The following is an 11,422-nucleotide window of genomic DNA, read 5'->3' as shown; positions in this document are numbered from 1 at the left end:
AAAAAACTTATACATAAAACAATGCACAAAACTGTATAAATGTTTATACTGTATATATATTATACATTATACAACCAATTTCAAATGTATAATTGTTTACCTTGTATGTATAGTTAAATAGTTCTATTCTATACACTTAACTTTGGATATTAACATAGTGACTATATAAAACTGTATAAACAAACAGTTATAAGACATGAATCAACACATAAAATATAAGAAAAATATAAAATTGTAACATATACCAAAATAATGATTATACAAATACCTCATCATGCTCCAATAAGCCAGAAACAACGACTTCCTTTCTTTTTGCTTTCTCTTCTGTATAATTAGTTGTTTTTTCTTTCCTTTTTTTACTTGACCCAGCAACAGACTGATCCTTCTTACCTCCCTCCGCAATTTTGATGTTGGATTGCTTCGATTTTGCACTCATTCCCTCCAATCTGATTGGGTTATTTTTCAATTTGGATTTGATCTCTTACATTGTGTTGGATTTGGACATTGAACCTGAAACCTCCCCAAAATCCTGAGTTAAACCCAAGCAAAAAGATGGGCGTTCAACACTATTTTCGACATGCAAGGGTATACCTCTTGTGAATCTTTTAGATGGAGATTAGGCATCCATTGTTTGAAGGAAAACTCTGTATGGATTATGAACTGATGTGAAAAATAGCTTGAAAAAACTGGAAAAAAATAGACAAAAATTTAAAGTAATCGATTGAGATAAGTTTTGGCGGTACCTGAAATTTTTGAAGGGATTTTGAAACCGCGATTGAGAACGTGCTGGTGGAGATTTGAAATTTCAAACTAATTTTGGGGAGACGATTTGAGAGAAATTGAAGGAAATAAGAGATATAAACTAGAAGAAGATATTGTATAAAGGAAGAGAATAACGTCAACTTTTTTTTTTTTACTTATACAAATCGGTGGAGTCCATTAATAGCAAGCTGACCGAGACTTTGCTCCTTAAAGGAAATAAATGAAACGATAGCTACCGTATTTATTTTACATTAAAAGTTTGCCATTATGTACAATTATCCCTATTAATTTTAACTACTCATATTAATAGTATCAAATATCGTCTGCAGAATACTTTGCCAGTGGGTTAGCCATAAGTAATGGCCCATTACAATTGTATTTGACAAGGAAAGAAAAATAAAAAATAGATATGACGAGATGGTGGTTGTACAGAAATATAATTATAAATGATATTCGTAAAATTATTAGATTTGGGATTGTGACATATCTACAAGTTTGAATAATATTCATTTTAAAAACTAAAACGACTACCAAATATATATATAAAAGAAATAAAAATAACTCTTGTCAATTAAACGTAGTCATGTGAAACATGAAATATATGTCTTTTTCCTTTAGATTATTGTGTTGTGCTATTTTCTTTCCAGTAGTTGGTTGATCAAATCTAATATCATACGCAAACTAAAGCATCAATGACTAAACAAAATCGACAAAACTGTACAGGTTATATGCATGAAAAGTACAAGTTAGACGCAGAGGTGGATCTAATTAAAATTCTGAGTTTATTAAATTCTAAAAAATACAGTTGATGGGTTTCTGAAATTATTTATACATCACCGAATTTTACAAAAATCTCATAGTGTTAAGAGTTAATTACATTATATTCCTACTCTTTTTCAAATTACAAAAATCCCTTAAATTTAGTGAAATCCTGATACATCTTGAAACATCGCGTCTCAGTTTCATATACATCACTCAACGTCTCGATTTCGAATACATCTCGATACATGGTATGCGTCCTGATATATCACGTAAAGTGATGTATTCGAGAATATGAGAGACTAGAGATTTTTGTAATTTTTTCAAATGATAGGAAATTTTAGAGAATATGAAAAAATAAGTTGTGTATTTAGATAATTTTTCTCATACAATATTAAAAAAGTTGATCGTTAAACATAAATACAGAGTTCGGACTAAAGTTATTGGTAGATTTCCATCGAGCTCGCCAGCGAAGCTCTTTCACTCCGCCATCAGCACTTAGGTGTAATACATTACATATTTTTTTGTCATTTCAACATACTACAAAACACAACACGTAATTCTAATAGCTATATATAGCAAAGTGTTAAGCTCATACATATATGGCTAGTTGACATAAACTGGAAATGGCAATGTTTATTAGCAAACCAAATTTAATTTGGAAATTAGAAGTTCCAAAATCTTGCATTTCGAATGTACCAATTCGACGATCTGGAAATTATCAACCTTCTATTTGGGACTATAATCATATTCAATCACTGAAGAATCATTATCCAGTAACCATTTCTCTCTAGCAACTTATTTAACAACTTATATATTATCTGTATTAATAACATCTTATAATTTATTTTTTAACCCAAATCTATATATGTAGGACGAGAAATTCATGAGACGCCGCAATGAGCTGAAGATGGAAGTGAAGATTATGCTCAGTGATCGTAACATGAAGCAATTGGAGCAGTTGGAGATTATTGATGATTTGCAAAGGCTTGGATTGTCTCATCACTTTGAAGATGAAATATACAGTATTTTGAATAACTTAAGTGACAAAAATAGCAAAAGAGATCACTTGTATGCTAAAGCTCTTGAATTCAGGCTCTTGAGACAACATGGATTTAACATTATTTCACAAGGTCCGTTATCATATCTACTAGTTTTCTCCCTCTCTTCTATTCTATTTTTTTACTATATCCATCTAGTATCCTTCGGCCTGACTAATTCAAATTTACACTTTCATAAATAAAATCTACTAAAAGGAAAGCGTTTTTCTTGGATTATTTGCACCATATGCATGTTGCCTTACTTTTTTCATTCCAAGGCTCGAATCATATGATACAAATTAATAAAACCTTGTTCTGGTTGCAGAAATTTTTGATGGTTTCTATGACAATACAACTGGTTTTGGTGAAATTCATCATAATGAGGACACAAAGGGGATGTTATATTTGTATGAAGCTTCATTTCTTGCCATAGAAGGTGAAAAAGAATTGGAGTTAGCAAGAAATTTGACAGAAAAACACCTAAGAGAATATTTGGCTGATAAAAATAAAAATGATATGGATCAAAATTTGGTTGAATTGGTGCACCATGCCTTGGAGGTTCCACTGCATTGGAGGATGTTGAGATTAGAGACCAAATGGTTTATCAATTATTACAAGAAAAGACAAGACATGATGATCCCTTTCATGCTTGAACTTGCTACCCTTGACTTCAATATTGTTCAAGAAACTCACATTAAAGACCTAAAATATGTGGCAAGGTAATTAAACTCCATGAACCCAACTTCAATTCTAGTTTTTCATGCATTTTTTTAATATAATATTTTGACATATAGGTAATAATTTTCCATAGTTTTAAAATATTTGAATCGTAGTCAAATGTGAATTCTACTGACTCTGCATTATTATATAAAATCATTTCATGATCAAATTAATAGGTGGTGGAAGGAAACATGCTTAGCAGAGAATCTGCCATTTGCTAGAGATAGGTTGGTGGAGAATTTTTTTTGGACAATTGGAGTAAATTTTCTTCCTCAATATGGATATTTCAGAAGAATTGCCACAAAAGTTAATGCTCTAGTAACCACAATAGATGATGTCTATGATGTTTTTGGTACTCTGGATGAACTACAAATATTTACACATGCCATCCAAAGGTAATTAACAATGTCAAAATTTGTTAAAGCATAATTAATTTCTAGCTAATTTTAATTTCTTTCCATAAGAATTTTAGATGGAATATCAAAGAATTGGATAAACTCCCAGACAATATGAAGATGTGTTATTATGCGCTCGATAACTTTATTAACCAAGTCGCTGCTGATGCTTTTGAAGAGCAAGGCATTTTCATTTTACCATATCTAAGAAATGCGGTAACTTATCCCTTTTTTTTTCGAAAATAAGACAAGTTATTATCATGTGTATAAGTTAAACTCGATATGTAATATTACATTGTGAATTTAAATTTCAGTGGAGAGATTTGTGCAAATCATACCTGAGAGAAGCAAAGTGGTACCATAGCCAATATATCCCAAGTATGGAAGAATATATAGACAATGCCTGGATTTCAATATCAGCTCCAGTAATATTAGTACATGCATATTTCCTCGTTGCCAACCCTGTAAACAAGGAGGCATTGCATTACTTGGAGAATAATTACCATGAAATAATTCGTTGCTCAGCGTTGATTTTAAGGCTTGCCAATGATTTAGGAACATCATCGGTATAATTCAACATGTTATACAAGGTTATCTGCCTAATTATTTTTATTTACCAACACTAGTATTTCCATTGTGTAATGCAGGACGAGTTGAAAAGGGGTGATGTGCCAAAATCAATACAATGTTACATGAACGAAACACAAGCTTCAGAAGAAGAGGCTAGACAATACATCAGAGTTATAATTAGCCAAACATGGAAGAAATTGAACGAAGCTCATGACCTAGCAGCACACCCCTTCCCTAAGATATTTGTTACGTGTGCTATGAACCTAGCAAGAATGGCACAATGCATGTATCAGCATGGTGATGGCCATGGTGGTAATAACTCCACGACTAAAAATCACATCATGGCGTTGCTCTTTGAATCTGTTCCTCTAGGCTACAAACATTCTTCAGCAGACAAAGAGGACGACTCTATGTTAAACTATAGAGAGAAATTCATGATCTAGGGGTCAGTGAGTTGGGGAATCTTAGTAGCACAATTGGTTGGTTGGTTACCTGAACTTTCACCTTGTTTGTAAGGTTTTGATTCTCCACCTTGTAATTTCCTCCCCCATTTATAGAAAGGGCAGGGGGAGAGAGAGAAGGGTCAGTTGGTGCAGTATGCATAGTACACAATACATTATCAAAAAGAAAACTACAAAAAACTCTCCATCATCATAACTATATATGATTGGGCAGTTGATTCTCATGTTAAGCTATATAATCAACCACAGTGCCATTTTTCTTTTGGAATCTGATAGCCTCAAGTTACGCGTTTCTTTCTAAAAGGAAGGACAACTTTACATGGCTCCTTTATCAGAACTATGGAAAGTTTTAACGTTTGACAAATCTCATTTCAGAGTATGGTCCAGAAGGAAAATAACAGCTCACCAACAAATAACCTTTTCAAATTTTGAATCATAGTGGATGAAACGTTTTCCCACTATCCAAAGTGTTTTACATCATAGGATAGGAAACCTACCTATTGAACAAGTTCAAAGTGTCAATATCCATACAACAATAACGTCCAAAAATTTGGACGATGATCCTTTAATGAGAACAGATAAGGATGAATCGATACGGGACTTGTGCCATATTCTTGACTACTAGTGCAACTGATGTCCCAAGAATTACCTTTCTTTGTGTGCTGGGGACTGCTAAATCGTCACTGTGCATCACTTTTGGATGAACCTGGTTCTTTTGAGAATTTGCGCCATTGTTCTTTGTTCTTTTCAACTGAAGCAGAATTCTTAACAAACTCGGAGAGTCCTTGCCTCAAAGCCCCTAAATTTACCCCTTTGCCCACCAATATACTTGTGACACCCATTTTTGAAACCTGAAAAATACTGCTTTAGCTTACTATGTGTATCTCCAGGATTTGCATGTAACATTTATTTGATCTAGACTGACAAGTGATGTAATTATTTGAATCAACTGAATGCTTGCTACAATTGACAAAAAGTGATTTTACCGCCTGTATGTTCCGATTTTCATCATCAAAAAACAGCATCTCATTGTAGGGCACCGCAGTCTTTCGGTTGATTTTCTGAAAGTGTTCCGTCTTGTGTGTCCAACTGGAGAATATCTCCTGCAACACTAAGCCATTAGCATGATGACCTCACACAGTAAGCAGCATCAGCTAAAAATGAATATAGAGGGCCCAGTCATGGAAGTGAGCATTTTACACAGCTTGTTTGGATGGTTACCTATTTATTGTATCATATTATTATTTTAAATACAATATTTGTTTTGATTGTTACTTAAATTTTATTGTATCGTATTGTTAAATTTGTTGTTGCGTAACGATAAAAGGTTATCATTTTATGCAACAGTCAATTTGGTGTGATCAATTTGTTCTCATCTTGCCCTTATTACTTAACCACCTTATTTTACCCTTTATCCTAATTTATTTTTTTAATAATTCCATCCAACACCGTTTTTTTGTAATATTATAAGCATATTCTTTAGGTTGTTGGTGCAAGGAATTGTGAAATGACAGAAACAATACAATATATGAATTTCCTAAGAGGTCCCTACAGTGATGAGCTTTGTCTCGATACCTTTGAGCTATCATAATTCTTGAGGTTGCATAGCAGTGGCTAAAAGATGATACCTCAACGATTTTGTTGATATAGGTAAGTGGCCCACAAGTGGGTAAGTTGACAAGGAAAGTAGAGAGAATATCAATTGATACAGAGTGTTGATAATAGATAAAGATAAATGTTCTTTATGACCTACTAGTTTTAGACAACTACTGGTTTACCTGCTATGTTGCTCAAACTCTTTAAAAATATTGTCGCACCTGTGTCGGATTCTCCTAAATTCATTACTTTAGGAGTATCTTACATGCACCCATAGAGTCCGGGCAACATGTTTACGAGCCTAGATACTTGGGTGCCTCCTTTGGATTTAGTGCCAATCATAAGGTGGAAATGAATCCTATGCTTGTTGCTAGATAGTCATTTCGGCCAAGACACCTTAGTCTGAAATTTTTTTCCTTTTGATATGTGAGAAGAACATCACCTTGATTACTTCTCAGGAAAAAATAAATATTATAAGTGGAGCCAAGATGTTGATGCTGGTTCTAAAGCTAAAAAGGAAATTTACTTCTCCTTCGAGTTTATTCAGTGCCATAGCTGAATATGGACACGATTTCAAGTAAGTGGGTCAAGTGTGAAACAAAGAAGGTATTATTTGACTTAGCAATATTTAAAGAGGTTAAGTTTTTCCACCTACAGTGAAGTTAAATATTTAAGCTCTCCTAGTCCCAAAAGCCAAGATAAACTAAATTCGTCTCAAGTACATTCCCAAACCTATATAGGAGGTGATTAGAAAACCAACTAAACCACCAAGACGGAAAGACCAGCCAATTAGACTAGAATGTGGCGTGCAAATAATTTATGGACCACACAAATCTGAAGATGCCTTCTGAGTCTGGTTTGCCTAGAAAATGTTTAATAAACTAAGTTGGGCTGTAGAAATCAGCATAATTAGTAAATAATTTTACATATATGCAGGGTCAATCTGAAAAGTGAAATTGGAATGAAATAATTGCTATGTTGAAACCTTTCTAAAAAAATGGAACAAGAACTAAAAACTACCTAACAAAAAGCCCTGAATCAAACTGCAACAGTTTGTTAAAGTTATATAGAAGCCTTTTTGTTTTTACTATACATTTTTGGTCATGAAGGGCTTTTTAAAAGTATCATTCATTTCTATGTGACATTAAACTCTGCATCGTATGACATATGGATAACATAGTTATGGACCTATTTCTTGTGTTTCTCTACTCCAGCGTACTGTCCAACTCCTCAACCATGAACAAGCACGGTCGCAACAAAGTCAGCTACTAACAAGGAGGCACAGAGCTAAATGGGCAGCAGAATTAACTAATATCAATAAAATTTGCAGGTTACCATAGAATCAAAGGAACAATAAAACAAGATGCTGAGATTTCTATCATCTCACCTGGGCTACAAACATTGATTTTATCTCCAGTTTTTGAAGGAAGGCGTTTGCTATATCTGGAGTTGGTGATCTTGAGGCAATAGCAACATTCACTCCTTTGTCCTTGAAGGCATGCAAGATACCTTTGGCCTGAGGATACATAGATGGCTTTTCATTTTTGGAACGGCATTCACTGAAAGAATCAAAGTAGACACAAATGGTATTATGAGTAACCAAGAATCTACATACCAAGTTCAAGAAAATAATAAGCTCTCTTTTGTTTTGGATAGATAATAAGGGTGTGTTGAAAATATAGAAGCAGTCACTTACTGTTGTAGCAAGCATGTTAACTTGGAAACCAAATGAACGGCCTCCGGACAAAAACATAGAATTCAATCAATTCATACATTCTTGGCTTTAGAAAGTTATGACATGGTATGCTGGTTTCCTAAACTAGAGAGCAGAAAAGTAGGACATAACCTCTACTAAGTATTAGCTCAACCAAAATGCAAAGCATATCTATAGAAGCCATAACCAGCGACAAATCTAGAATTTAAATTTAATGGGTTCAACTTCTAAGACTTTTAGCATTGAACTCGTTGTAATATTAAATTATGTATTCAGGTCTAACATTTGTCAAGACTTTAGTACATTTACCATATATATTTTATATTCTGTCTTGAAAGTTATGTGTTCAGATGATCCCTTTGCGGAGAGGCTACATCCTCCCCTGACATAACCCTAGAGTGTTCACCCGAACCTAGTAGCTTTGATTAAACCCTGTCTATATGCTAAAAATTTCGCCAAATAAGTACATAGTAGTTGACTTGGTAACCAGTTGATCAAATGAACTTGTACTAGATTCCAGAAATCACTCATAGAGTTCAAAACTCAATCCTGCTACCAGAATAAGAAATCAACTACTCCATATCAATATTAAACCTACATATATATTGATATATAAGAAGTTCCAACACAGCGACAGGAAAAGCAAATCAATTACTCTGAAAAAGAAAAGAAGATTCAAAATTGGGCATCAGTTCAAATCCAGGAAAGAGAGAGAGAGAGATTGTGTGGTACCAATAAAAGGGCCAAAGGGTATAATCAAGATCGAAGACGACGAGACGAGGAAGAACTTGGAACAATCCCATTATCTCCATTGCTTCATTCTTAACCTTTTCATCTCCCATCTCTCCTTACCGCGTCCACGCTTTCCCTGCCGCCAACACCCCTCTTCTATTTTACTAGATAACTGAAGGCCCCAATATAATTACTTACAAATTTAATATCAATTCTTCATAGAGAAATTTTAAGTGTTTACTATTATTTTTTTATTATTTTTAAATAATAAATTTGTTGACAAAAATACTAGATCGAATTTGATCAATATTTTTTTCCCCAATCAAACTCTTTGCATAAATAAAATAATGTCATAATGTAGATTAATTCAAAAACAAATTTCAGGTATTGTCGGTATTAATTATGGGAATATTTGTTATTTTGGTAATACTCATGATTTAAAATTTAATTTTCTTTTTACTATTGCATAGTGATATAAATTTATAGATTTTAAAAATAATTTATTTTTATATTAAATTGTTATATGTTATTTTCTTAAATGCCTATATTTTTAATTTACTATTCACAAGTAAAAATTAGAATTAAGAAGCGCATCTCATTATTACATGAAGTTCAACGTGTAATTTATCTTAAATAATAACAAAAAAATTATTAGTAATTAGTATGACACACTATTTTCTTTATATTCTTTTCTCGTGTAGAATGATATAGAGTTAATAGCTTTTTCTAGAATTCATATCAAATTTATATTTTCTTCGTCTTAATTAATTTGTCTTACTTTTTAAAAAAATCTTTTATCTATTTAAAAATTATTTAAAATATGTATAAATCACAATAATTAGAAATTTACAATATTTAGATGACATATAAAAAAAATTAGGTTGACTCTCAAAATTCTAACAGTGACAAGTAAACGAAGACACACAAAATAACATATATTATTTGAAATGATGTAAAAATACTATAAATCACAATAATTAACAATTTTAGATATTTTAAAAACATATAATAAATTTGGTTAACTATCAAAATTTTATTAATATCTCATAAATTAGGACAGAGAAAGTAACATGAATTATTTGAAACTGACATAAAAAATTACTATAAATCACAATAATGAACAACTTAAATATTTAAGAGACATTATAAATCTGGATGATAAAAATTTGATGTGATGTGGTGCCTCTCTTTGGCTAGGATTGCCATTTATATTTTTTGTCAATTTTTCCCCTTAATTTGTTCTTTAAAAAAAAATCAGAAAAATAGGTACACTTAACTTTTCTCTTTCCTCATTATTACTACACTATTTATATCTTCCTAAGATTTCTCTTTCTCATTCTTTATTTTCCGGTTTTTTTTTCCAAAATATTTATGCTTTTAAAATTTTCTGAAAATAACTACACTTACATTTTCTCTTTCCTCACTCATTTATATTATACTACTATCTTTTATCTTTTCAAGATTCCTTCTTTTCTTTCTTTATTTAATTTAAAACATTTATAAATATTATTGTAATTAAAATATTACAAATGTAAATGTTATTTATATATATAAAATCAGATATAAGCAAAGTTATTTTTATCTCTCTTTTTTCTCCTTTTTTGAGTTAATAGCTTTTTCTAGAATTCATATCAAATTTATATTTTCTTCGTCTTAATTAATTTGTCTTACTTTTTAAAAAAATCTTTTATCTATTTAAAAATTATTTAAAATATGTATAAATCACAATAATTAGAAATTTACAATATTTAGATGACATATAAAAAAAATTAGGTTGACTCTCAAAATTCTAACAGTGACAAGTAAACGAAGACACACAAAATAACATATAAAATACTATAAATCACAATAATTAACAATTTAAGATATTTTTAAAGCATATAATAAATTTGGTTGACTTTCAAAATTCTATTAATGTCTCATAAATTTGGACAGAGAAAGTAACATGAATTATTTGAAACTGACATAAAAAATTACTATAAATCACAATAATGAACAACTTAAATATTTAAGAGACATTATAAATCTGGATGATAAAAATTTGATGTGATGTGGTGCCTCTCTTTGGCTAGGATTGCCATTTATATTTTTTGTCAATTTTTTCCCCTTAATTTGTTCTTTAAAAAAAAACAGAAAAATAGGTACACTTAACTTTTCTCTTTCCTCATTATTACTACACTATTTATATCTTCCTAAGATTTCTCTTTCTCATTCTTTATTTTCCGGTTTTTTTTTCCAAAATATTTATGCTTTTAAAATTTTCTGAAAATAACTACACTTACATTTTCTCTTTCCTCACTCATTTATATTATACTACTATCTTTTATCTTTTCAAGATTCCTTCTTTTCTTTCTTTATTTAATTTAAAACATTTATAAATATTATTGTAATTAAAATATTACAAATGTAAATGTTATTTATATATATAAAATCAGATATAAGCAAAGTTATTTTTATCTCTCTTTTTTCTCCTTTTTTGATTTTAATTTTTTATTTTACAATTAATTAATATAAGAAATTCATCTTTATAACTCACACCTCTACATATTTACTAGATAAGGGTGCCCGTGCAAGGCACGGGCAATATTAATTAGCCCTACGTAGCCTTTTTTGATTGGTTTGGTAGTATTTGAGAGCAAAAAAAAAGTGCTAAAAGAAAGAAATATTAATTAG

The 11,422-nt window shown here is 31.1% G+C and overlaps 3 protein-coding genes across 4 annotated transcripts in view; 1 reads left to right on the top strand and 2 right to left on the bottom strand.

The window, feature by feature from the left end:
- The window catches only part of LOC102590321 (uncharacterized), a 2,018-nt gene extending 1,582 nt beyond the window's left edge, over positions 1–436 (bottom strand). Inside the window, exon 1 of the mRNA XM_015310597.1 lies at positions 269–436. Coding sequence (XP_015166083.1) covers positions 269–436 — 168 coding nt within the window. The remainder of the gene's footprint in view (positions 1–268) is intronic.
- Positions 437–1,842: 1,406 nt separating this feature from the next.
- LOC102589669 (terpene synthase 10-like) lies at positions 1,843–4,731 on the top strand. The gene is made up of 7 exons (XM_006351663.2): positions 1,843–2,297; positions 2,396–2,654; positions 2,887–3,280; positions 3,458–3,676; positions 3,754–3,892; positions 3,991–4,242; positions 4,324–4,731. Exons 1-7 carry the CDS (start codon positions 2,148–2,150, stop codon positions 4,687–4,689), a joined length of 1,779 nt encoding a protein of 592 aa, XP_006351725.1. The 5' UTR covers positions 1,843–2,147; the 3' UTR covers positions 4,690–4,731.
- On the bottom strand, positions 3,954–8,918 carry LOC102590006 (magnesium-dependent phosphatase 1). 2 transcript variants are annotated; one of them, XM_015310629.1, is made up of 5 exons: positions 8,750–8,918; positions 7,691–7,862; positions 5,694–5,810; positions 5,357–5,558; positions 3,954–4,138 (listed from the first exon to the last, which is right to left on the bottom strand). In XM_015310629.1, the coding sequence occupies exons 1-4, from the start codon at positions 8,857–8,859 to the stop codon at positions 5,388–5,390; spliced, it is 570 nt and encodes a 189-aa protein (XP_015166115.1). In that variant the 5' UTR covers positions 8,860–8,918; the 3' UTR covers positions 3,954–4,138; positions 5,357–5,387. The 2 variants fall into 2 exon arrangements, with proteins under 2 accessions (XP_015166115.1, XP_006351726.1); XM_006351664.2 differs by lacking the exon at positions 3,954–4,138 and having other exon boundaries at positions 5,098–5,558.
- Positions 8,919–11,422: the final 2,504 nt, after the last annotated feature.

This window comes from Solanum tuberosum, unplaced genomic scaffold, assembly GCF_000226075.1.
Source record: "Solanum tuberosum cultivar DM 1-3 516 R44 unplaced genomic scaffold, SolTub_3.0 scf00136, whole genome shotgun sequence".
NCBI classification, from domain to species: domain Eukaryota; kingdom Viridiplantae; phylum Streptophyta; class Magnoliopsida; order Solanales; family Solanaceae; genus Solanum; species Solanum tuberosum.
This window is presented reverse-complemented; position numbering and strand designations above follow the sequence as displayed.

Excerpts from the sequence above, each read along its gene's own strand:
- LOC102589669 (XM_006351663.2), top strand. The coding sequence starts at position 2,148 with ATGGCAATGTTTATTAGCAAACCAAATTTAATTTGGAAATTAGAAGTT. Across the intron at positions 2,298-2,395 it reads CACTGAAGAATCATTATCCA|GACGAGAAATTCATGAGACG; the intron begins GTAACCATTTCT and ends CTATATATGTAG. Across the intron at positions 3,893-3,990 it reads TACCATATCTAAGAAATGCG|TGGAGAGATTTGTGCAAATC; the intron begins GTAACTTATCCC and ends TTTAAATTTCAG.
- LOC102590006 (XM_015310629.1), bottom strand. The coding sequence starts at position 8,859 with ATGGGAGATGAAAAGGTTAAGAATGAAGCAATGGAGATAATGGGATTG. Across the intron at positions 5,811-7,690 it reads AATCAATGTTTGTAGCCCAG|GAGATATTCTCCAGTTGGAC; the intron begins GTGAGATGATAG and ends TTAGTGTTGCAG. Across the intron at positions 5,559-5,693 it reads AAAATCGGAACATACAGGCG|GTTTCAAAAATGGGTGTCAC; the intron begins GTAAAATCACTT and ends AGTATTTTTCAG.